Raw genomic sequence first — 24,644 nt, forward strand, 5'->3', positions numbered from 1 at the left:
TAGCAGGACTAAGTAAGACTTTGTTGATGAGTGTGATCTGAACTGTGGAAGCCTAGTTCTACAAGTTTCAGTGGAGAATGTTAATATGTGGTAAAAGAGACTGTGATATTTTGGTGAGGAATGTGTGAAGTGGAAATGTCTAGTTCTTTGGGAAGTCAGTTATGTCAAATGATGGTTTGCTGGGGCACACAGGTGAAAGGATGTCTTGCTAAAGCAGACACGTGAAAGACTGTTTTACTGAAGCAGATACCGGTGAAAGGATGTTTTGATATAGCATAGCAAACACATGAAAAGATACTTGGTGGGTATAAATATAACCCCACAGACAGTGGGAGATGAGCACTGAACTTTGGTTTGGTTTCCTCCGCTACTCTTCACTAATCTCTCTCTCTCTTTCTCTCTCTCTCTCTCTCTCTCTCACACACACACACACACACACACACACGTATTGCCTTAGGTAGCATCGTTGAGCTCAACTTATGATAACACCCCATGGAGAGAAACTCGCCCAAGAACTCAGGAGGTTCCTGTGGCAATTTGCCGGTTCCTCAGGCTGCTTGGCAAACTTGCTTTCTTCAGGACTGAACTGCAGCTGCCTGGTGTCTGCTTGTTGACAGGACCGGCTGCTGAGTTGTATCTGGTGTTTGCTACGGGACTGAACTGCTGTCAAAGAAGATGGAGCGATAGTTCTCTATTGCTGAACAGGGCCACTCCCCCACATCCTAGTAACTTTTCTCTTCCATGACCTCTGCTGGGTGGTGGGCTACAGGAGAGGTTGAACCCTTAAAGCAGATTGCAAAAAATTTATGCCAACAAATGTCTGGGATTTTCTTTTTTTCTTTTCTTTTTTTTTTTTTTGCGCTTTTCTGAAGAGTCTATCTGAGGCTAAGGTAAAGAGGTCTCTGGTTAAAGTCTCATGAAGAACGTTTTGAACAAGTGTAGCAAGCTTGGAAAGGAAAAACATAAAATGTATGGTTCAAGTACTCAAGGGACACCAGGAAGTGAAATGGAGCTGAATCCTGTGTTCAAGAAGAAAGAGAGATTAGGGGAAAGGTGATCTCAGGGCAAGATCCCACCCAGCTAGGCTTAGTTTGTGTTTGCAGATGAACAAAATATAGTTTGGGTTTTTAATCTGGAATGAACTACAGTCCAGAAATGGAGGGCACACTTGTGATCCAGTTCTTGAGGCTGGACGACACAGGCTTTTGATCTGGATTTTGAGGAACAGTGGCCGTGAAAAACTTAGGCCCAGGCACGGTGGTACACACTTTTAATCCCAAGCAGGTCTCTGAGTCCAAGGCCAGGCTGGGACAGAGCAAGTTTTAGGTCAAGAAAAACCCAGCTATGGTAGTACATATCTTTAATCCCAGCACTTAGGAGACAGACAGGCAGATCTCTGAGTTCAAGGTCAGTCTACAGAGCAAGCTCCAGGACAGCCAAGCTTAGGCAGTGAAGGAGTTGGAAAACAAATATAATAGAACAAGGGGCCATGTTCCGGCTCTAGCAAGCAGCAGAACTTGGCAGCGCCGGCCATGTAGATCTGGCTTTAGAGTCAAGAATAGAAGGGACTACTGGGACAATTGATGCTGGTTAGCTGGAGCTACGAAATGAGTGGTGATTAAAAGACCACCATCACTGAGGTGCAATCTAGGAAGTGTTTTTTGAAAGCACAAAGCAGCTGTGTTCCAGAGATATCCAAGGATGTACCGCATGCTACAACTGGATTGGTAATGTGTGAGAATCACCCAGGTGGTACTGCTTTTGGAGGTATGAAGTGGTCATGGAGAGCAGCTAAGACTTGGCATTGTGAGAGGCCAGGAAAGGCTGTTGGTGAAGGTGCAGCCTCAGTTGCTTTTGATGGCCCAGGACTGAAGGGATTATACAAAGGATCTGAGGCTTGGCACTATGAAAAGAGCCTATGAGAGGCTATTGGTGAAGCCTAGTTGCAGTGGAAGATCACAGCGTACTGGAGATGCCTAGGTACATGATCACCAAAACAGCAGCAGCGGTGGGATGGAGTCAACCAGAGCCTAGAGTGCTACAGAGGGCAGAGCTGGAGACCTGATGCAAGCCCTTTGGAGGAGCCCAGAAGATCATGTGTGGACCCCAGACATCGGAACAAGGAGCTGTATCATTGAAGTTGCCTTGGAGACCCCAAAAGAAGCCAGTGGGCTATCTGGTGAGGAAAGCTGCTAACAGGGAGAGGAACCAGCCCAGGAGAAAGAACTTTGTTGCAGTCAACCAAGATGCAAAAGGAGTGGAGATCTGAAGACTGCTGTGACATCAGACATGTACAGTTTGGAGTTTGCCCAGCTGGTTTTGTTTTACTTTGGGGATTACAGTTAAGTGATTGGATGAATCTCAGAAGAGACTTTGAATATTGTTGAGACTGTTTTAGACTATAGGGACTTTGGAAATTGGACTAAATATACCTTTTTATTATGCTATGGCTAGTTATGGCCCCCACAGAACAAGTCTATGGGGGCTTTGAATGTTTGAATATGCTTGGTCCAGGGAGTGGTACTATTAGGAGGTACGGCCTTGTTGGAGGAAGTGTGTCACTGGGCTTTGAGACCCTCCTCCTAGCTGTCTTCAGAACAAGAGGTAGAACTCTCAGCTCTTCCAGCCGCATGTCTGCCTGGACACTGCCACGTCCACCTTGATAATAGACTGAACCTCTGAACCTGTAAGCCAGCTCCAGTTAAATGCTGTCCTTATGAGACTTGCCTTGGTCATGGTGTCTCTTCACAGCAGTAAACCCCTAACTAAGACAGAGATGCTTTGAACATAATGAGATTTCTGTTAGTTATAATGAACTGTGAAATTCAGGAGAGGGGTAAGCTTCTGGCGCACTGCTATGACCCAGACTGCAGATGAACTTATGCTCTGAAGATGTCTCTGTTCTCTAATGTACTCTATGGCCCTGTAACAACTTCAGTCTATTTCCACAGGCTCTTTAACTACATGCAGCTGCTTTCCCATAATAAAAAGAATTACTATTTGTTAAAACAAAACCCATAGAGGCCAGGGAATCCTTTGTGAGTTCAAGGCCAGTCAGGGATATATGGTGAGGCGCCGTTTAATTAATAATCTCTTTCATTACTATGTTTAAGTCAAACTTGAAATCCAAGATGAAAGTATTTTTCCCCTCTTGTTCCTCTGACACATAGATCTCAGTGTTTATCCAGACTAGCCTCAAACTTTGGACCTCCCCAGTTACAAGCACGCATTACCCCGGCTTGAGATTAGAAACACTGTTTCTATCTGGGAACTTTGGTTGAGAGTTTAAATTTCATCCTGTCCATTCTTTTCTCTGGGTATTCGAAGGACTTGACGTCAGAACAACCCTTGGCCTCATGCAATGTTGCCCACACACGATGCCTTCTTTTGCCCTTCTAAGAATCTCAACCACAGCCACCGCTGTCCTTACATGGGGGTCATTCCTAAATAAACCTACTATGAGCTGAAGACATCAAGCCAAAAGCACACTAAGCAGACCGAATTAATCTACTAGACGGCTCACTGTAGTAACTCTGTACTTGAAGGTTAGGATGGCTCATACCTGTTATCTCAATACTTAGGATCAGTGCAGATTCGTGGCCAGTCTGGGACACATAATGGATTTCAGAGTAGCCACAGCTATAGAGTAAGGCTGTGCTGGACAAACTAGCACTCAAGACCCACAAAACAATTTGTTGTTATTGTTCTTTTTCGAGATAGTGTTTCTCTATCCTGCTTGCCCCTGCCTCCTGAGTACTAGGGTTAAAGGAGTGCACCACCACTACCCAGCTCCCAGACAAAAGAAATCTCTTAAGTGTTCACAGAATTTGGGTAAACCAAATAGGTTTTAACATTAAGACATACTAAGGGGGGAAAAAAAAAGACATTTTTCTACAAAAGAGGCAAGACAACCAAGTGTAAAAGCTGGAGATTTATTGTTACTTGGTGATTAATAAATCAAACTGCTTTTGACACTGTCCCACCTGCATATTGCCATTCACCAGTACAAAGTCTTTCGACCAGACAGACTGAGACTTAAGGCAGAGAGAGCAGACATATGCACACTGTGCCCAGCTCCTCAGTCACGCCTCCACCCCGACCTTTGTACATTGTTTTCTTCCTGGGAAAAGTGTCAGAAAAGTGTACAGTCTGGGGCCGACCTGCCTCTCAACCTTTAATATCAAGCAACAGAAGTTATAGAATTCACCTTCTATTTCCCTTGATTTTACTTGTCTGAACTTATTTTAGATTACTTAACATTATAATTTCGGGCAACCATACAAGAGAGAATACAGTGACCTAAGAGAATACTGAACCAGAGCCAGTCACATATATCACTGACCCCAACGTTTTATTTTAATTGGTCCCAAAGGAATGTATCACCCCAACAGTTTGAGAGTTAGGCAAGTAGAACGTCTTTGGGGAAGGAAGAAAGAGGCCACAGAATAGCCAAACTTACTCAAAATTGTTAAAACGGCTCTTTTTCACCCCACTGACACTACTATATGCATAGAATCTTCACAGAATCTTAGTTGCCAGTATTACCTAGTTCAGGCTGGCCCAACCCAGAATAGATTCTGCCTCACCCCTCCCCCACCCCCTTCTGAGGCTCCGAACAGCACGACATTCAACTATTTCTTAATAGAACTAGCCAAACACTTGAGAAACAAGTGGCTCACTAATTATTTAAAACCCAGGTATTGCCTATGAATGAGAAAGCTGATAAACCCAAAAGACAGCTCTATTTTATATGGCAATTAGAACCGAAACATCAGCACTTCCAGTGAAAGCGACATTTCAATAAACTCAGTGCTGCTTAGACACCAATGGGGAGCAGGATGCCCCAGCAAACACATCAGAGTATGTTACGGTGCTCCTCCAGTCGGCACAAATAAAGGTAATTTACAGCCATTATATAATGCTGAGATATTGTTACATTATGTTGTCTGTACAATTAAATGTCCCTAAAGAGATTACCAGAATTAGTTTTTCTCTATTTTCCACATGGACTAAATGGCACTTCTGCTGAGAGGTGTTATCAAAGATGCTGTAAGATTCTACACAATTAGGAATCCTTAGTGTATTTTTTTGGTTACAGAAATTTTGCTTAGATGGCCTAGAAATATGCAATAATTTGTATTGTATACAAATAAACAAAACTGTCAGTAGTATAAATCTTACAGCATTATTTGCAAAGTACATGCCAAAGTCACAATAAGCAACATTGTACCAGAAATCATGGAGTGCGCGGATGATCTGCTTTTTAATGCCTTTATTCTACATAAATTACTACCATAGGGTTATGTTTAAAAAGCAAGTTAGTTGGACAGATGCAGGACAAAAATTTGTTCACCCAATTAGAAAAGGTGATGTTTTTAAAAAAATTGCAATAATGCCAAGTGTTTGATGCATGCAGCAGCCTTAACCAGAAACATTGATTCCCACTGTCCAACAAGACAGAGACCCGCACGCCACCTCCAGGTACTTCCTATTGGTTCCTTTATAACAGCACAGAATCCCAATGAAATAAAGCAGGTTATTTTAAAGATTTAAGAGCCGTTATCAAAAATAAATTACATTTTTTCAGGATACAGAAATGCTGCTATGAGGGCTGGGAGCCCAGCAGCCTCTCGATTGCGGCGTTGATGTCACCCCCCGTTGCTATCAGTGCCTGCAAGTTTGCTTCCCGGTTCAAGAATCCCATGGCACTGAGCTGCTCCAGTTGTTGCTGAAATCTGACTTCTGGACTCTGCAGCTGTTGAGAAGAACAATGAAGCACAATCTAAGGAAAGCCAGTCTAAGTTATACCCAAGTCACCTTTGAAAACATTAACTGCATTTTAAATAATGTATGCTAGTCTACTGGGCTTTCTTTAAATTGCTATCTCTGCCTTGAGATACAGCCACCATATTTGGTTATTTATTAAATAGAACAGACTTATTCATCTATAATACACAAGACCATCTGCAATTATTTAAAAAAAAAATCCAGGTGTTAGTCTATAATTTAGCCTTATATTTATATGGTATATTTACTTCAAATGAGCAAAATATGATTTAAAATAATTTATAAATATCTGTCATATTTAAAGCTAATTAGCAGTTTACTTTAGAATAGTTTATTCCTAAACTATAACAAATAGATCATAAAATTTTGCCTTTAAAAAAAACCTTACAGGCTGGGCAGTGGTGGCGCACGCCTTTAATCCCAGCACTTGGGAGGCAGAGGCAGGTGGATTTCTGAGTTCGAGGCCAGCCTGATCTACAGAGTGAGTTCCAGGATAGCCAGGGCTACACAGAGAAACCCTGTCTCGAAAAAAACCAAACCAAACCAAACACATTCCAGGCACACAGGGGCTTTCGATTTGATTCCTTGAAGCTCCTTCTCTCTTCTCCCACAAAAGAGTAAAACAAGCTTAATAAATTTCACTACTTCAGAGCCATGCGAACTAGCAGAAACCATGCACAGACAGTTTAGAATTAGATACTTTCTCTTGTATTAACACTAAGTATACTTCAATTACAATACCAACTCGCCTGATAGCATGCCTGCTGTCCACAGAAATTGGATGAGCTAACTAACTGTATTACAGATGGCTCTGAGCCTCCATATGCATGCTGGGTATAGCATCTGGGTGCTCTGGAATCACAGCCAGTGCTCTCAACATCTGAGCCAGCCTTCTTTCCAGGCCCCTTTAATGGTAACTGCTTAGTAAAGACAATAAGTGTTCCCAGGTGCAAACATATCACTAAGGGGCCCACCGCACCCAGGAGGTGCTGGAGTAGTAGAGAGGCCCAAGAGGAAGCCTAGACAGAGCTGTTCTGAAACACTGACAATGTTTTTAGATTCTTCCTGATAAACTCCTATAAAATAAAACTTATTTCAAATGGCTTTGAAGAAAGTACTTCAAAACTCATATTTTATAAAGCTACTTCTAAATATTATACCATTATTCCTTCGTTATGTGATAACAGCAACAAAATTAACAATTTCTATAATGTCTGTTTTGTTTTTAGGTTTATTATCCTTGAACAGTACTTTTCATTACTCTGAACAGGAAATGGCTGCTGCTTTCTTTTTTCCTTTTTTGAAAATTTGAAAACGAGAGCAAGGTTTGTAGAGACAAGCATGGTCACCTGAGGATTCACCCCGGCAAGGGCCTGCAGCATTTGCTGGATGAACTGCTGGTGGCCTGGCTCAGCAGTGCCCCCTTGGGGGTTCGTATCCTCATTAGGTGCAGTGCTAGGTGCATTGGTTCCTGAGGAGCCTCCAGAATTGCCTGCTGCCAAGCCAGGAGCAAACCTAGGGAAAGCACGAGCAACACCATCAGGTTACACCGTAAATAACACTGGCTAGGCTGTTTTCTTAAAAACAACTCAATAACCCAAAATAAAAGGCAGAATGCTATTAAATCTACAATTCTCAGAGAAATGAGCCTACCCCGGGATGAGGCCAGGAGCTTCTGTGGCCAGCGTCTGCAAGCCCTGCTGGATCTGCAGCAGCGCCTGCATGGCTCTAGGGTTCGACATAGCTGAGAGTGTGTCGGGGTTCTGCATCTGAGGAGGAAGAAGCCCAGCGGTTACCACAGAACTGACAGCAAGGCAGGTACATATTTCCAACTCTGCAAGAGTTTTGAAGAAAATCTAAAACCTTATACCCAGACACCATATTTCTTCCCAGAATGAACACAAACCCTCCTCTTTGACAGCAAACTCCATATACAAGTTATTACTCAACTCACCAGCAAGCCTACCATAAAAGCTGTTTCCAGAGCGAAGAAAAGAAGGAGCCATCCCAGAAGCCACATATCCCCTTTCTCCAACAGAAGAAAATTTTTTTCTATGCAATTCCAAATGCATATTTATTAGATGGTAGTAACCTGATGACCATGCCTTGTCTACTGCTAATCTAACAAAATTAACAGTCGCTATCTGAAACAGCCATTGCAAACCTGAAATCAATGCAGCATCCCTAGTTTAGCTTCTTGGCTTTCAAATCCCCACACCTGACAGACAAGAAGCAGCTTCTGCTATGCAGTCACTATTCGAGGACAGTCACTAACAGTGGATAATGACTTGCTGACAGGGAGCTTCTACCACTGCAATAGACCAAGGACAGTCACTAACCAGGGGTAATGACTTGCTGCCTAACCATGATTTCAATCAGGTAAGAACCCTGACAACTATCAGTTTCAAAAACACCACCACCACTTTTCCATTACTAAATAGCACTGTGACGGTTTGGGGAGTGTTTTTTAAACCTTCCTAAGGCGACAACACCGACAGTCTTAACCTCACTAATTCTGATTATGAGGAAATGAGGTCTACTCCCAGAGAACAAGCATTCTGCTAATTTGGAAGAAAATGAGACATCACAACAAAAGTCAGCTGAGGGTAGCACTTTCCTATCACTCAGAACTGTCCAAACTGTACAGTGTATATAAAGATGCACAGTGAAGGGAAACGGCCTATGACATCAACACAGAGTTCAGAACCCTAAGTCCTCATGAGCAAAAGCAACACAGTTCTCAACTCCTAGGAGAAGCAACATGGGCTGGGGAGGGTCAGGCTCAGTGTCTACAAGTGGGTGGGATCACACGCTCCTGTGCACTGTGCTATCAGCCACGTAAAAGGACACGTTCACCAGCAAACCTTTCAAGCAGATCATTACAAAGACAGCAGCGTCTTCTCTTACTCACTTGTTGGAGGAAAGTTGGGAGCTGTTGTCTCATTTGTTCTTGAAGCTGAGGATTTCCAGCAAATAGGGGGTTATTCAGCATCATCTATGGGGCAAGTATTCAAACAATTTTAACTGGAAATATCTGAAACAAGTAATGTACCTGGTTTAATATTCTACCTTCCTCCAAGTGCCTAAATTGGCACTTAAAAGGGAGGGAGAACAGAAATAAAAAAGGGCAGGGAAGTTCTATCCACAAGGAGCTCAGGGGAGGGGGAAGGAAGGAAGAAATGAAGGAAGGAAGGAGGAAGAAAGGAAAGAAGGCAGGCAGGCAGGCATCTTCTCTTTCAACGAGAATGGTAGGTGATGGATGACATGCAGTGCCCTAAAAAATAAAAGCAATTGTTTTGTCTCCTTTTCCTTGAACAAAGGTGAATTTCTGCCTTTGAAAGGAAAAAAGCCTGGGAGTGCCAGACTCTCAGGAAGATGTGCTTTCTGCTACACTACAGAGTAAAAGAAACATCACTATCTAACAGCTTACACATGGCTTGCTCAGAACCTCAACTCACAAACAGCAAGTGCAGAGAACACCCAGGTCTGGGCCACTGCATCTACCTGCCCACTACTAACAGTTGATATTAGGTCCAGAATAACCACACAGCAGCCATCAGCTTGCCAGAGAAATGGAGCTGCTAGGTGAAAGCCAGCACAAACTAGCACCAACAGTCCTCTGGGGAAGTGCTTAGATAGCTAAGACACAGAGATGTAAATGAGAACACTAGCACCACTTCACTAGCCTAGCACCACAGGAGAAACGTGGGACACCTAGCCTTCAACTCTGACCAGTATTAACGTGATGTGACTGCCTGAAGGTAAGACCATCAAGCACAATAAGCAAACCGGAAACTACAAGGTTCAAAAGAGACGAATTGCATATTGCTTTCCGATGATTCCTGATGGCCTGTTTACCGGTCCAAAGTCTGGGGAGGAGTGATCTTTGCCCACGATTAGGCAACCATACTAAATAACAACTGTGTGTAAATCCTGTTAAAAAAAAAGATTTCTCCCACCCCTCCTTCAAAGTGGATTATTTAATTTCAACATCATCAAACCAGGTAACAGGTGGTGTCTTATGGATGCAGAGTGTGCTTTAGAATAAGCAGGAAATTACTAGGAGCTGCTCCAGGTCAGGGACGCCTCTTTTAAGTCTTCCAGGAAAACGCACGCACGCTCCTTTGTAATGAGGCTGTTAACCAGTTACCACATTTACTATCATCTTAACTTACTCAACTAGTATAGAAAAAGCTTGTCTCTCACACACACACACACAAACACGATTTTATTTATTATACTTATTATATTTTCCTAACTTACCTGAACCTCCATTCCACAATTAAGTTTTCACATTTAAAATATTTTAAATATTTAAGTTTCAAACTAAACACTATAAACGTGAAGAGCTGGCGCCAGAGCACACTGTAAGCTGTGAAGTACTCTATCAGAAGAGGCATCACCTCAGGCCAGGATTCCGCTCTATAGTTAGCATAGCAAAGGTGTGAAGCACCCAGGTGCTCTACAGACGGACTGTGCTCACTGACAAAGAACTCTAAGGAAGAGGTGCACGCTCAGTGTGAACTGAGTACATACTTGAGAATACAGGTCACTTCACACACCTCCACATATCAGTGACCCAAGTGGCAAAAATGCTTAGCGAACATTAACTTCAAGCACTTAATAAATTCAGAAAACCAGCTTTCAAAAATACACAACAACCCATAGCATGCGAGTTTTAAGATTAACATTATCCAGAAGCACTGTTCTTTAATTATTTGTTATGTAAGCCATCACCAAGGACCCTGCCTCAATGACATCTGCTGTATCCTTGTATCAGTGTGGCTGCAGGACGTTGAAAATAAAAACCATTTCATTCATTGTAATGAAAGAAGAGCAGCTTTTAAACGTAAATGAGAGTGCTGTAAAGGAAAGCAGAGTACACTCCTACAGCATGGACCACGGTGGATGCTCACAGTCCATTCCATGGACCACGGTGGATGCTCACAGTCCATTCCAGGCCCTTTAGCTGCTCAGGCACAGCAAGGGCGCTGCTCTATCTAGGTACACGACCACCACCCAGAGAGCTAGCACCAAACAACACACACACACGAGCAGTGATCAGAGCAGATTCTCTAAAGACGTCTGGTTTTGTTTTTAAGAGCACATCTCATCAACAAATAGCAGAAGTGAGGTTGTCTCAGGTCTGTCTGAACTAAAGCCGTCCCCAGAGCTGAAGTTCTGAGGGAGCACAAGCCGGCGTGCTGAGCAGAAGCAGCCACAGCACCGTTTACTTCAGAGCACGTCAAGCACAGTCACAAGCTCACCTGGGCAGCAAGGTCAGGGTTCTGGCTCAGGGACTGCATCATGCTTCTCATGTACGGGGCGGACAGCATGTTCTGCATGAGCTGTGGGTTCTCAGTTATCTGTTGTAACAAGCTTTGCATTCCTGGTGTGTTGAACATACTAGCTAAAATTTTATTTAAAAAAGAAAAAACAAACAAACAAAAAACAGATTAAGACATACACGTATGTTTTAAGACAGTGCCTATTTTTACTTTACGTCCCCTCCTCCACACTTCAGTGTTGACACCTAAATAAAGTTGCTACCAGTACTAGTTACTAAACTCCATCTTCAGATCAATCTTTATTGTACTCAATAATGGCTCCAAGGCACAAGAATTATGACACTGGCACTTCAGAAGCCTAAAAAAGAACAAGTCCACTTCCTTCAAATAAAGAGAGAACAGTTCTGACAGCCCTGAGGAGAAATGGCAGCATAATGTTAACCAACTATTTCATTCTGGATTTGAACTAACATCCCTTTATCTGGCTTAAATCAACTGAGTATCTCCATTAATCTTTCTAATTTATTGTCCTGGGTTTGTGGTGTTCTTATATTTGCAAGTTTCAAGTTAGCTTTTCTACACTCTTAAGTTCAAAAATATCTTAAGACAATCAGGTAAGCTTCAGTCTACAAAACCAATCTGACTTTCACAATCTGTTTTTTTTTTTTTTTTTTTTTTTTTTTTTTTTTTTTTTGGTTTTTCGAGATAGGGTTTCTCTGTGTAGCCCAGGCTGTCCTCTAACTCAGAAATCCGCCTGCCTCTGCTTCCCAAGTGCTGGGATTAAAGGCGTGCGCCACCACCGCCTGGCCACAATCTGTTTTTATATAGCCCAGAAAGTGAATATTGTTTTTACAATTTTACAGTTAAGTGAAAAACATCTACAAATAAATATTTGTAGAAATGTGGAGACTATTGAAATCCAATACCCAGTGACATGAGTATGGTTTTGCTGATCCCACTGCTAGACGCATTCCGTTCACACTAGGAGGGCACAGGAACACTGAAGGGGCACCTGAGAGCCACCCTGCTTCCTTGTCAGCACAGACACTGCTGACTGGACAGTCATCACAACATCTCATCCAGAAAGCAACAGCACCGAGACGGCTGAGGCACAAGGCCAAGTTCCAAGCTGGGGTCCATAATGAGACCCTGTCTCAAAAAAATGAAGCAGGGTAAAGAAGATGGCTCACAGTATTTGGTTGCTACTCCAGAGGACCCAGGTTCAAGTCCCAGGACCTACACAACAACTCACAACCACCTATTTACTCCAGTGCTAGATGCAATTCCTTTTCAGGCCTCCTTAGACACTGCATGCACATGGTGCAGACACATATGGCAGGCAAATCCCCACACATAAAATTATCTTTTTTAAAACAGATATTTAAAAACAAAACAACAACAAAACCAAAGCCCAACCCTAAAGCAACACTCCTCATCCATAGGAGAGCATCAATCAGAAAAATTACAAAATTAATGTGAAGTATCTCATTAGAACTACATTTTTTTCACTTGTGTAACAACCAGCTGGTTTTCACGGCATGTCAGCCATACAAGGAGTCACGTATCAGTAGTGACTGATTCACAGTTAATTTTATCTAGATTGAACAGGCAAGTGGAGAGAACAGATGTCTTTCTTAGAATTAAGGACAGTGGGCATAGCACCAATAAGTAAACTAGGAAACAATACTATTGATTCTCAGCAGTTACTTCTCCCCCTACCCCCCCCCCCCCCCCCCTTTTTTTCCTAGACAGGGTTTCTCTGTGTAGCCCTGGCTGTCCTGGAACTCACTCTGTAGACCAGGCTGCCTCGAACTCAGAAATCCACCTGCCTCTGCCTCCCAAGTGCTGGGATTTAAAGGTGTGCACCACCACTGCCCCAGCCAACTATAGTGTCTTGTCTAATAAAAGTAACCTCCATATCCAGTCATGCACTACTATAAGAAATTAGCAGGCTTTAAAGTCACCTTATAATCAGCTTGAGCCTTACCTCCTGTGTCTGTAAATATGCAGTAATTGTAGAAGAGAAAACTAGAAATGCCCTGTGAAAAGATGCTGAGGTAGCAAGGCTCTTTTGAGGCACATTAAGGTAAAGTTGTCCCTTTTATGTGTAAAATATGCCTGTCCTTCTAGATTTAATTTTTCTTTCATTTCCCACTTTACCAAAGTTTCTTTGTTTAGTCCTGGCTGTCCTGAAACTCTGTAGATCAGGCCACCTTTGTCTGGTCCCTGCCTCCCAAATGCTGGCCTTCTTTAACTCTTTTAAATCTACTCTGTCACATGATATAGAATCTGAGTTATACTTCCAGCCCTGGATGGAGACAGGACGTCAATCACCATGTAGTAGTGACCTTCTGGATACTACTGGTATATATGTAGTATATATTACATATTTATATATAACAAGTATATATTATGTATAATAAATATATTATCTTCCTTAAGAGTTAATTCAAGTGAGGGGCTGTTGAGATGGCTCAGTGGTTAAGAGCACTCACTCTCTGCTCTTGCAGAGGTCCTGAGTTCAATTCCTGGAAACCACATGGTGGCTCACAACCACCTATAATGTGATCTGATGGCCTCTTCTATCATGCAGATGTACGTGCAGATAGAGTACTCATATATACTAAATAAATAAATGGTCCCTTTAGCCCCTGTTTACTGTCATCTCTTAAGGATGTTTCATCTTCTACACCACTGTCTGAATTCATTCTATGGAGACAAAGGACAGGAAGTCAAGGGCGGCAGGGGTAGTGTCCCAGTAACAGCACAAACCTAGAAGCTTCACATACACACAGCCCTGAAGCCCACTGAGACTTACTAGACAGAGAAGGACATTCTACACACTGCTAGGCTCTGTGTGAACCAGTGAGGCACATGGTAAAAAAGAAACGCTAGATTTTATGCCAAAGAATGATAAAAGGGGAAAGCATCAGAAACTCACAGAGATAGGTATTGAAGGGGGGGTGTATGGGAGGAGCAGTGGTACAAAAGGGGAACAAGAATATGACTCAATTCTATTTAATTAAAATATGTTTTTAAATGTTAACAAATTCAGATAAATTGAAATCATGTTAACTTTTCTGATAATGCAATAAAAGTTAAAAAAAAGTAAAACAAAAACAAAACAAAAAAATAAAGCTCTACCTTTATTCTAAGACATCAAAAAAAAAAAAAGAAAAAAAAAGAAAAAAGAAAAGAGAAAAAAAAAAAAGAACTCACAGAGAGATTGAAAGTGTACTTATCAGCAAGAGAAGGCAGCAGAGGTCAGAGCCATGGGCTAGAGAAGCCCTAGATGCTGTGAGCTGATGCTAATTAATGGGCATCTTGGTTCTGAGGTCACAGTGAGAATCTGGCTCATGAGGTTTCATGAGGAGAACAAGGACACCAGGAAACCAGGCCGCAGGCCTTTGCTTCATGGCAAAAGATCTGGTTGTACTCTGCCTTGTCCTAGAGAAAGTTCATAGTCACAAAGAAGCAACTGCCATTGTTAAAGAAATCGGAACCATTAGGGCTTTGTATTATGGGGGTAGGCCCCACTCATCTAAAGGTCACCATATCAAAATCCAAATGTATTTGAAAACAGAATGCTAACATCACTGACCCTCACATGAAAGTCACTGTAGCAATGTCCAAGAAAACCAGGCTACATGTCATTGTCATCAGAATTTGGCATTTCCCTCCAGATGGTCCTGGTTTGTAGGCATGAACCTGGATCAAGGTTCTAGAGAGAGAACAGCCAAGGCTAGTCCCTGAAAGGAGGCCTTGAGAGACCACTGAGAGAGTCAAGGTGAAGCCTAAATTGGTGAGGACACCTCAGATCCCCAGCTGCCCACCAGGGGAAGCGGTGAAGACAGAGTGGAGCTGATCTGAGGGAGTTACGCATGCTGCAGGTGGCAGAGCTCGCAGGGGTAAAGAAGCCAAACGATCGCATTACAATCCCAAAAGCCAACCGCAAATCTGCAGAATTCCGTGTCTGCAACCTGAACAAAAATTAATTCAAAACGATCAAGACCTTTATGTTTAATCTGAAACCTTTAAGTTGCTAAGAAAACCACTTTAAGACATAGGTGCAGGCATGGATTTTCTTAGCAGGACTCCAGCAGCACAGGGAATAATCAGAAGCGCTGGCAAGGAGGCAACATGACATTAACACACTTCTGCTCAGCAAAGGAAACACCACAGATGGTGTGTGTGTGTGTGTGCGCGCGCGCGTATATAGAAATGCAACAAACCTCAAATCACCCACTCAATAAGTCTATCCAATAATCAACTGGGTAGACAATTTTCAAAAGACACACAAGTACTTGAAAAAGTTCAGCATCCTTAGGTATCAAAGAAATGAAAATTAAGACTGCTTTGAGATTGCAGCTCCCTCCATATAGAATACTTGAGAAAAACATTGGTGAGGACATGGGCAAGAAGTACACTTAGTACACAGGGGAGCATACACTTGTGCAGCTACTATGGAAACCAGTATGGAACATCCTAAAGAACTGAACATAGAACGGTCACATGACCCAGTTGCATCACTCCTGAGTAAACAACATTGCTATGCTTTCACCACAGCCAGGCTCTGTAGACATCCCCCAGCAGACAGGCTGTCTATGACACAGAACATGTGCAGTCTATGTGCAGTGCAAGTAGAAGGGCTGTAAAGAAAACTGCAACCATAACATGTAGGGATGTGTATGAAAGCAATGAAAAGTTCTTAGGCTAAGTGAAATAAGCCAGACTTAAAGGCTTTCTCTCACATGTGGAATCAGATATGAAATTGTGTGTATAATTCTGTCTAAGAGTGTTTAAACCAAGGAACTAAAAGGGGGATCAAGAGAGGGTAGGAAGAGATCTTAATAGAGGTGAGAAAAGCTGAATACATACAATAAAAAAGGAGAAGCTCGGATTAACTGGAAGGAAAAAAAACAGTTTGGCAAGATAGGATTTGAGGAAGGATAGTAGGAAAGGAAAAGAAAAAAAAATGTATGATTCATATGTACAGAGATGCCACTGTGAAACCCAAAATGCTTTTTACGCTAATCTAAAAATAATGAATTAGCTCCCCCCGCCCCAACAGATCTTACACCTTACTATGAAGAGACTTTAGTTCATGAGGTCTGACATTAAGAAAAAGAAACCTGGACTGGAGAGATGGCTCAGCGGGTAAGAGCACTGACAGCACTTCCAGGACCTGAGTTCAATCCCCAGCAACCACATGGTGGCTCACAGCCATCTGTAATGGGATCCAATGTTCTCTTCTGGTGTGTCTAAAGACAGTAACAGTGTACTCATATACACTAAATAAATAAAAATCTTAAAAAAGAAAGGAGAAAGAAAAAAGAAAAAGAAACTTGGCTTTTTGGGAGTCATTCACTGTTACCCATGATGGTCTTAAACTCCCAGATTCAGGCAGCTCGGTCTCACTAGGAGCTAGATGACGGTCCCCAGCCTGGCTACAGAAGTGACAGTGACTCTGCTTCAGTCCTCTGGCCCCGGCCTTTGAACTGATCTTTGAGAATCCATAGATACAAATGATAAGGTCAACTAAAACTCAGGAAATGAAAACAATTTCTCTTGACACTATCTTATTAGGACCTTTGAACACATAACTGAGTTTATTTGTTTTGTTTGTTTTTTTGTTTTTTGAGACAGAGTTTCTCTGTATAGCCCTGGCTGTCCTGGAACTCACTCTGTAGACCAGGCTGGCCTCCAACTCAGAAATCCGCCTGCCTCTGCCTCCCAAGTGTTGGGATTAAAGGCATGCGTGACCAACGCCCGGCTCGGATTTTTTATCTGTAAATTCTCATCCCACAAAATGCTCACACAATGAACTCGGAGCCAATTGATATTGATATAAGCTGCCCACGTAGACTGGACAAATTTTCCTGTAATTATCCATTCCTTCTATGATATTCATAGCTACCTGTGGCTGTTTAAAGCCACATGGATCGGGTTCCTCCTCCTCCTCCTCCTCCTCCTCCTCCTCCTCCTCCTCCTCCTCCATCTTCCTTGCTTTGCCCTGTGTGTCCCTATCTGTCCAGTCTCTAAAACTCTCACCGTCTCCCTTTCCCACTGCCCAATCACAGGCTCTAGCCTTACCCTTGCTGCCCTCACCTGCATATGGACAGCAATCCACACACAGTACTAACATTTAGTTCAAAAAAGCCAGCGTGCCGGCGCACGCCTTTAATCCCAGCACTTGGGAGGCAGAGGCAGGTGGATTTCTCAGTTCAAGGCCAGCCTGGTCTACAGAGTGAGTTCCAGGACAGCCAGGGCTACACAGAGAAACCCTGTCTCGAAAAAACAAACAAAACAAAACAAAACAAAACGCCAGAGCAAAACTCAAGAGAGAAAAATAAATCATATTCAGCAACAATCAGGATCCCAACAACAGCAATTACCTAAGGGTGACATCAAGACAAATCCTTCCAGAAAAATACTGACATACCCTTATCTCTGACTATGCCAACACTGGAGCCTCATTCCCACACATCACCAGCACCCCTGTTCCACCTCAGTAGGCAGCACAATTTCCAAGTCATTCTGGCCTCTGCTAAAATCCAACACATAGTGCTTTCATCTTATCTGAAAAAAAAATCTCAATTTTCTTATCCAAGCTTCATGCCTAATTCCTATGGCTCTACATCTCTACAAAGTACAGAGAAACTAGATTTAAAAAAAGAAAAAAGAAAAAGCCACACATAAGGTAATGAAGCTGCATGCCCCAGAAGGACATCTCAGCAAATCAGAGATACACACAGAATAAATTAATTAAAAGCCAGTGCAGACAGACACAAAAGAGCTACACACCATGTAATTTATCTCTATGAATTTCTAGAGCTAACGATCATTATTGACTGAGACAAAGAATGAGTGAAGCAAGAGGTGTGTGTTTGAATTAGTACTGTAACAACTCAGGTGTTAGACATCCAAGTCTGAATGCACCCAGCATTAGCAATATAATCATGGCGCTAACGAGGACAACGCTTTACTTCTTCACCAATAAGTGGACACATGGCTTATCTTCCTATTTTTCAGTCACTCAGCCATTATTTCATATGTCCTAGGTCACTCAAATGACTTCAGAATCAAGTTCCTTTCATTATTTTGACTCCCCCAATATACTAATTACTTTTATGTAACTGTGACAAAATAATAGATATAATTAGCCTCACTCCCCCCCCTTGGGGGGTTTTTGAGACTGTTTTTTTTTCTGTGTGTAGCTTTGGTTGTTCTTGAACTCACTCTGTAGACCAGGCTGGCCTCGAACTCACAGAGATCCTTCTATCTCTGCTTCCCAAGTGCTGGGAGTTTTAAAAGAGAAATTTATTTATGGCTCAAGATTCCAGAGACATCAGTCCATAACAGCAGGGAAATCTTGGCAAAGAATGACAGTTCACATAATGGCAACCAAGAAAGGAGCCAAGGGCGGAGAAACATGCAAGGACCCCTTACCCCTTGTCTAGTGACCTGCCCAGCTCCTAAGTTTTCAAAACTGTCCTTAACAGTGACAACAGCTGAGGCTTAAACACATACATAAACCTGGGAAGGGCATTTCATTCCAAACCAAAATACCCAGTATATGCTCTTCAAATAGCAAGCAGAATAATTTCATTGTCATCTTAAAATATGTTATCCCTCTTTCTAATTTTCCTAGGAATGAGCGAGCTCTGGGGGTCTTCTGTATAGCATGGTAACCATGCTTGATCATGTCACAATGAATACACAGATCAAGACATGGTGTAGGGCTAGCGAGAGAGCAGCAGGTAAGAGAGGGAGAGAGAGAGAGAGAGAGAGAGAGAGAGAGAGGGAGAGAGAGAGAGAGAGGGAGAGAGAGAGAGAGAAAGAGGGAGAGAGAGAGAGAGAGAAGGAGGGAGAGAGAGAGAGAAAGAGAGAGGGAGAGAGAGAGAGAGATTACTGCTCTTGCAGAGAACCCGGTTCAAGCCCCAGCATCCAAGTGATGGTTCATAATCATATACAGCTTCAGTTCTAAGGCATCTGACACCCCTTTCTGATTTCCAGGGGGCTCCTATACACATATAGCATGCACACACACACTTCAAATAAATAAATATTAATTCTAACCCTCAAACAATCCTAAAAGCCTGCAACAAGAGTCTTCATAAAAGGGATGCACATATACATGCAGTCTCAGCACCAGTCTCATTATCAATGCAAGGCAACATACCTCCTGCACCAGGCACCAAGCTTGGGCCCGAGGTGCTCTGTCCAGCAGGGGGACTGGTAGCAGTGCCACCAGAGGTGCTCACGGTGTTAGTGGTGCTGCCAGTGGTACCCGAAGCTGGTGAGCTCTGGGAAGTCTGTGGAGCCCACGGGTTGGGGAGTGGATCCCTATTTTCTGTTCGAGAAGGCTGAGTCCCTTCTGTTGAGGATGAACTGCTGCTCACTAAGGAAGCAAATGGATTACCACCAAACTGTAATAAAAAAAAAAACATCAATTACGGAACTTCAGTGAAGCCACATCCTCCATATAGCAGTACCCTCAATCAGAGACTATTCATGTTAGACAAGAACAACTCTTAGGCCTGAGCCTCAGAAGGAGTGATCACCTGTTCTTGCGCGGCATTCAGCATAGGCTCCTGGATATCTGTATACATGCGCCGTAAGGCATTGTAGCCCCCAGGAATACTTTCTAGGTTGCTCAAGGCTCGGTCCTGGTTTCTCATCATTTCCTGCATCATCGCTGGATTTCTGGCAAGTTCCAGTGTCTAAGAAAAAAATCTCCAGTTTAAAAAAAAAGCACTGAAATATTCAAGGAATTCCTTCCATTCAGCCAATGCTTGTGGGATGCCACTGACTTGCACTGAGCCCCAGGAAACTGAGGGGAGCGCTAAGTGCCAGGTAGCCTCGCTGAACTTTTAAACAGCTATGTTGAAAAAGCATCACAGCTTTAACAGGACCGTGACTGTGCAGAGCTGCCTGCCTCAGCATCCTCCCTCCACAGTTGTCCACCTGCTAAAAGCCTGACCTGATTTGCTCAGTTTGTGGAAACACTGATTCTATTTGAAAGGAAGTATTATTCAATTCTAGAATCAAAAAGGCCAATTAAGGGAGGCAGAGGCAGGCAGATTTCTGAGTTCGAGGCCAGCCTGGTCTACAGAATGAGTTCCAGGACAGCCAGGGCTACACAGAGAAACCCTGTCTTGAAAAATCTTTAAAAAAAAAAAAAAAGGGCCAATGAAGAGTTTTAAACCAATTTTGCTATATTTAAATTAGTAAAGTACTTAAAATTCCTGGTGAACTTCATCTCTAAATACAACATATATTCAGAGGCTATCACAAAGTAGTTTGTTTAAGTATAAACAGGCCATCTCCAAAAACGGACTTAAACCCAAACCCCCCACATCCCCCACAATTTTTGAGACAGGATTTCTCTATATAGTCTTTGCTGTTCTAGAACTCACTATGTAGACCAGGCTGACCTTAATCAAACTCAAGAGATTCTCCTGCCTCTGTATCTCAAGTACTGGGATTAAAACTGTGTGCCACCATAGCCAATCTAAATGTTTTTCACTGAAAAAATTTTTCATAAAATACATTTTGATGGGTTTTTCTCTTCCTTAAGAATGTTTTCTGTCTTGTTGTAAATGTGTAAGGAGCAGGGCGCTCTGGGACCTTTTCCCTGCCCCCAGAACAAAGGAGAAACCGGCACAAAAAGTCTGTCTTCTAAGGAAGGTTTGTAAAGAAATTTCAAGCATAGCATAAAACTCAGAGCTCAAACAAACTAAATTAATATTGTTTTGCTGACTTTCCTTAAATAATGGTTAGGATTCTCTTTAACTTTATAATAAATACACAAGGCAAACTCTGGAACCACAGAAAATAACATTTTATACATACATACATACATACATACATACATACATACATACGTATAAATACTTTTTAGTTAAGTGAAAAAAAACTACTTGTCTACATACTTGTCTCATTATATCTGGATTATTAAGCATATGACTAATTTCTGGATTTCTCTGTATCAACTGTTGCATTTGTGGATTGGCCATAATCAATTGCCGCATCAGGTCAGGATTTGAGAGCATGCTCTGGACGAAGGGATTCTCCATGATCTGGACCATCATTTCAGGGTTAGACAAAAGCTGCCGCTGCATTTGGCTCTGTAGTTCAGAGAAGTTGGTGGTATTTAAACCCAAGCTACTAAGACCTGCAAGGCCTCCAAGTCCACCTTTAAAGAGGAAAAAACAAAAATGACAATCAGAAGTTTTGTGCTAAAATATGAAGAATCATTAACTCTATATTCCTATCACTCATGTTTCTAACGTTATGCTTACTATTATACTATTCAGCTTTAATTCCTATGCTTCGGCTTAGATATGAAGTGTACCCCAAGGCCTCAGCTGATGACACAGTTGAAGGTGATTGTCGTGCTAATGAGCTTGTAGCTCAATGGGCTATTCGAAGCAATACATTTGAAGGGATTTCCTCCTGCTACAAATGGGGGACTTCTTTTATTTTTTAAAGATTTATTTATTATTATAAATAAGTACACTGTAGCTGACTTCAGATGCACCAGAAGAGGGCATCAGATTTCATTATGGGTGGTTGTGAGCCACCAAGTGGTTGCTGGGACTTGAACTCATGACCTTCGGAAGAGCAGACGGTGTTCTTACCCGCTGAGCCATCTCCCCAGCCCACAGATGGGGGACTTCTATATGTGTATTAGGAAGACACACTTGTACTCCCGTACTGGACAAAGAAATCTGCATGTACACTCTACTACTAGCCATTACACACACTGCTAACGGTTTGTTCAGAGTTAACCTCAACCACAGAAGACCAGAGGCTTATAATCCTGATACCAGCAGACGCTAATTATTCTGTGTTTCAAGAACTGTTTGAACCCAGACACCCACGGAATAGGGGGTGAGTGAAAGGGATAATCCAGGAGACATAGACACTTGGCCCACTCTCGATTGCTGACTATCTGACCAGAGGCAAATCTAAGTTCCGAAAGGATCAACCACCTTGTTTCTGTTCTCCCCAACCACATATAATTTGTTGGCAGAAGATTACATGTGGCCCCGGATTACCAGCTCTGAAATAAAGCACAATTTATAGTCAATTTGCCTCTTCTCAGTTGCCTTTGGGGTGGCAAGTAGAAGCTTTGAGACAGTGGCTACGTGGTGAGGATCGGCTCTCTGCTGTAATCTCCCTGCCACACCACAAGCCTTTACCCAGCAGCAGTCCACCAGTTGAAAACCATGTGCCAAACCAAACTGCCTCACTTCAACAGCTTCTTCCCAGTGTTGGTCAAGGGGACAGCCCCCCCAACCCTAAACACATCCTATGATCAAAATTAGCCAAATTCTCAACTTTAATACTTAACAAAATGAACCAGACATATTATTTTAATTTCGCTAGTAAAATAAAACATATTTATTCTTTCTTGATTTCTCACAGGGTTCCTAAACACTTAGTCATTTTGAGTGCCTTTTGTTATACACAGCAGGCCCCACAGATCACACTGATGAGGAGTAAGACTGAAAGCGCCCCAGGAATGACAGGAAGATGATGGAGCTGGTCATCAAACGGCCTAGTGGATTAAAGGTGAGACTTTGAGCCCCATCCAGCAGTCACGGAAGGAGAGGACTGCAGCCGCCGGATGCTCACCTGTGTGTGTAGTGTGTGCTGCAACTGCATCCAGGCCGTGCTTTAAAGCATGTGTACTGCATATCGGCATACTAGAATTGAGTTGCCCCAAAGTGTTCATGGAAAGGGCAAAAGGTGTGGGTCCTAATATGTGAAAGTGAGACCTACAGGAAGCTATAGCTACAGCCTTAAGGGCTAGTCAAGACATTTAACTAGCATTCAGCCCAACCTTTGTCACCTTCACAACATTTTTCCACAACAAAATCTCAACATTTGCAACTGAATAAAGAATAGCAGTGAGAGGTGCTTGTACAGGTGGAGGAGGCAGGGTCGGCAGGGTCGGCAGGGAGGAAAGTAGTTTGGGCTGAGAGAAAGATGCTCCACTACTGAAACTCAGGAAACAGTTTTTTTTATGTTTAGGGCAGTTTCAAGATTTCTTTAAAATGATTTATTTACTTTTTTATGTATATGAGGAATCTATTGCTCTCTTTAGACACACCAGGAGAGGGCATCAGACCCCATTGCAGAAGGTTGTGAGCCACCACGTGGTTGCTGGGAATTGAACTCAGGACCTCTGGAAGAGCAGTCTGAGAGCCATCTCTCAAGCCCAAGTTTGTTTGTTTCTTTCAAAAAGTACTAGATTTAACTAATTTTTATTTTATGTATGAGGGTTTTGCCTGCATGTTTGTTGTGGGTACTACATGCATGCCCAGGATCAGGAAGAAGACGTGCCAGATCCCTTGGAACTTGAGTTATAGATGGTTATGAGCCACAGAATGGGTGCTGGGAACTGAACCAGGTCCTCTGCAAGAACAAACAGGGAGTCATCTCTTAACCAATGAGCTATCTCTCCAGCCCCTAGGACAGTTTCATCGAGAGTGATGCTGCATACCTACAATCTCCACACCAAGAAAGCCAATGCAGGAAGAGTTCAAGGGTAGCTCAGGCTACATTTGCAAGATTTTTTTTTTCAAACAAGAACACAAGAGAAAACAGGTACCTTCCTTGTATAACTGAAAAACATTACTACTGAATTATCACAGCTCAGATCAGTTAACTACATCCTCAGATGCAATTATGTGGCAGTCAGATTACTACATATGCATGCATAGGCTACATCACTAGTCACTACTAAATAGAAATATAAGCTAAATAAACAGACTAGTATCACAAACTACTTTTAAAACATGATTACAGAACCACATCAAGTTTAAAAAGTTGTTTTGTTGAGTGACTTATGTCACTTTAATTAAACTGCCCTTGGAGGAAGAGAACATTTTACTCTATGTACACACGCATGTACAACTTACCTACGCCAAAAGAACTGTTAGCAGCAGAACCAGATGCGGGGTTACTATCAGGAGCTGGTGAGCTGGTCACATTGCTTCCAGTGGTATTTGTTTGCTGAGCTGAATTATCTTGCGGCCTGGTGTATAAATAATTAAATCACAATGTAAGATGCAGAACTCATTATTTTTAAAAGAATTAAAAATTCCAATAGCCAGAAAAACAAAGAGTAAGCTCTTATAAACAGAATGTCATCAATACTTTGCCTGAAATGACCGAGCATCACAAATACTGAAAATATAGTAAAACTTTAAGAAATCACTACTGTCTCTCTTCTCTGAATACAATGTACATGAAATGCTTCACTGCTTTCAATCACAGTGATTACACAGGAAGGGCCAACTAGTTATCTATCACCTCACAGAATGGTTATGGCCACTAACATCCACAGAGCTCAAACAATTATTTTCTAGTTCCACAGTGTTAGGAGTAATTTAAAAGTGGTAAAGGTGGGGCTAGCCAGATGGCTCAGCGGGTAAGAACACTGACTGCTTTTCCAAAGGTCCTGAGTTCGGATCCCAGCAACCACATGGTGGCTCACAAACCACCCGTAATGAGATCTGACGCCCTCTTCTGGTGCGTCTTAAGACAGCTACAGTG

General features: G+C 42.5%; 1 protein-coding gene across 2 annotated transcripts in view; it reads right to left on the reverse strand.

Moving 5' to 3' along the window:
• Positions 1 to 3,916: 3,916 nt before the first annotated feature.
• The window catches only part of Ubqln1 (ubiquilin 1), a 40,701-nt gene continuing 19,973 nt past the window's right edge, over positions 3,917 to 24,644 (reverse strand). Inside the window, exons 3-11 of one of the 2 annotated variants that reach the window (XM_031358148.1) lie at positions 24,008 to 24,123; positions 21,011 to 21,273; positions 19,640 to 19,798; positions 19,258 to 19,504; positions 11,055 to 11,197; positions 8,699 to 8,782; positions 7,441 to 7,556; positions 7,137 to 7,302; positions 3,919 to 5,755 (exon numbers count right to left, since the gene is read on the reverse strand). In XM_031358148.1, coding sequence (XP_031214008.1) covers positions 5,603 to 5,755; positions 7,137 to 7,302; positions 7,441 to 7,556; positions 8,699 to 8,782; positions 11,055 to 11,197; positions 19,258 to 19,504; positions 19,640 to 19,798; positions 21,011 to 21,273; positions 24,008 to 24,123 — 1,447 coding nt within the window. In that variant the 3' untranslated portion in view covers positions 3,919 to 5,602. Of the gene's footprint in view, positions 5,756 to 7,136; positions 7,303 to 7,440; positions 7,557 to 8,698; positions 8,783 to 11,054; positions 11,198 to 19,257; positions 19,505 to 19,639; positions 19,799 to 21,010; positions 21,274 to 24,007; positions 24,124 to 24,644 lie in introns of both variants that reach the window. The other variant, XM_031358149.1, reaches the window with a different exon arrangement.

The sequence above is a fragment of the Mastomys coucha genome, unplaced genomic scaffold (assembly GCF_008632895.1).
Source record: "Mastomys coucha isolate ucsf_1 unplaced genomic scaffold, UCSF_Mcou_1 pScaffold7, whole genome shotgun sequence".
NCBI classification, from domain to species: Eukaryota; Metazoa; Chordata; class Mammalia; order Rodentia; family Muridae; genus Mastomys; species Mastomys coucha.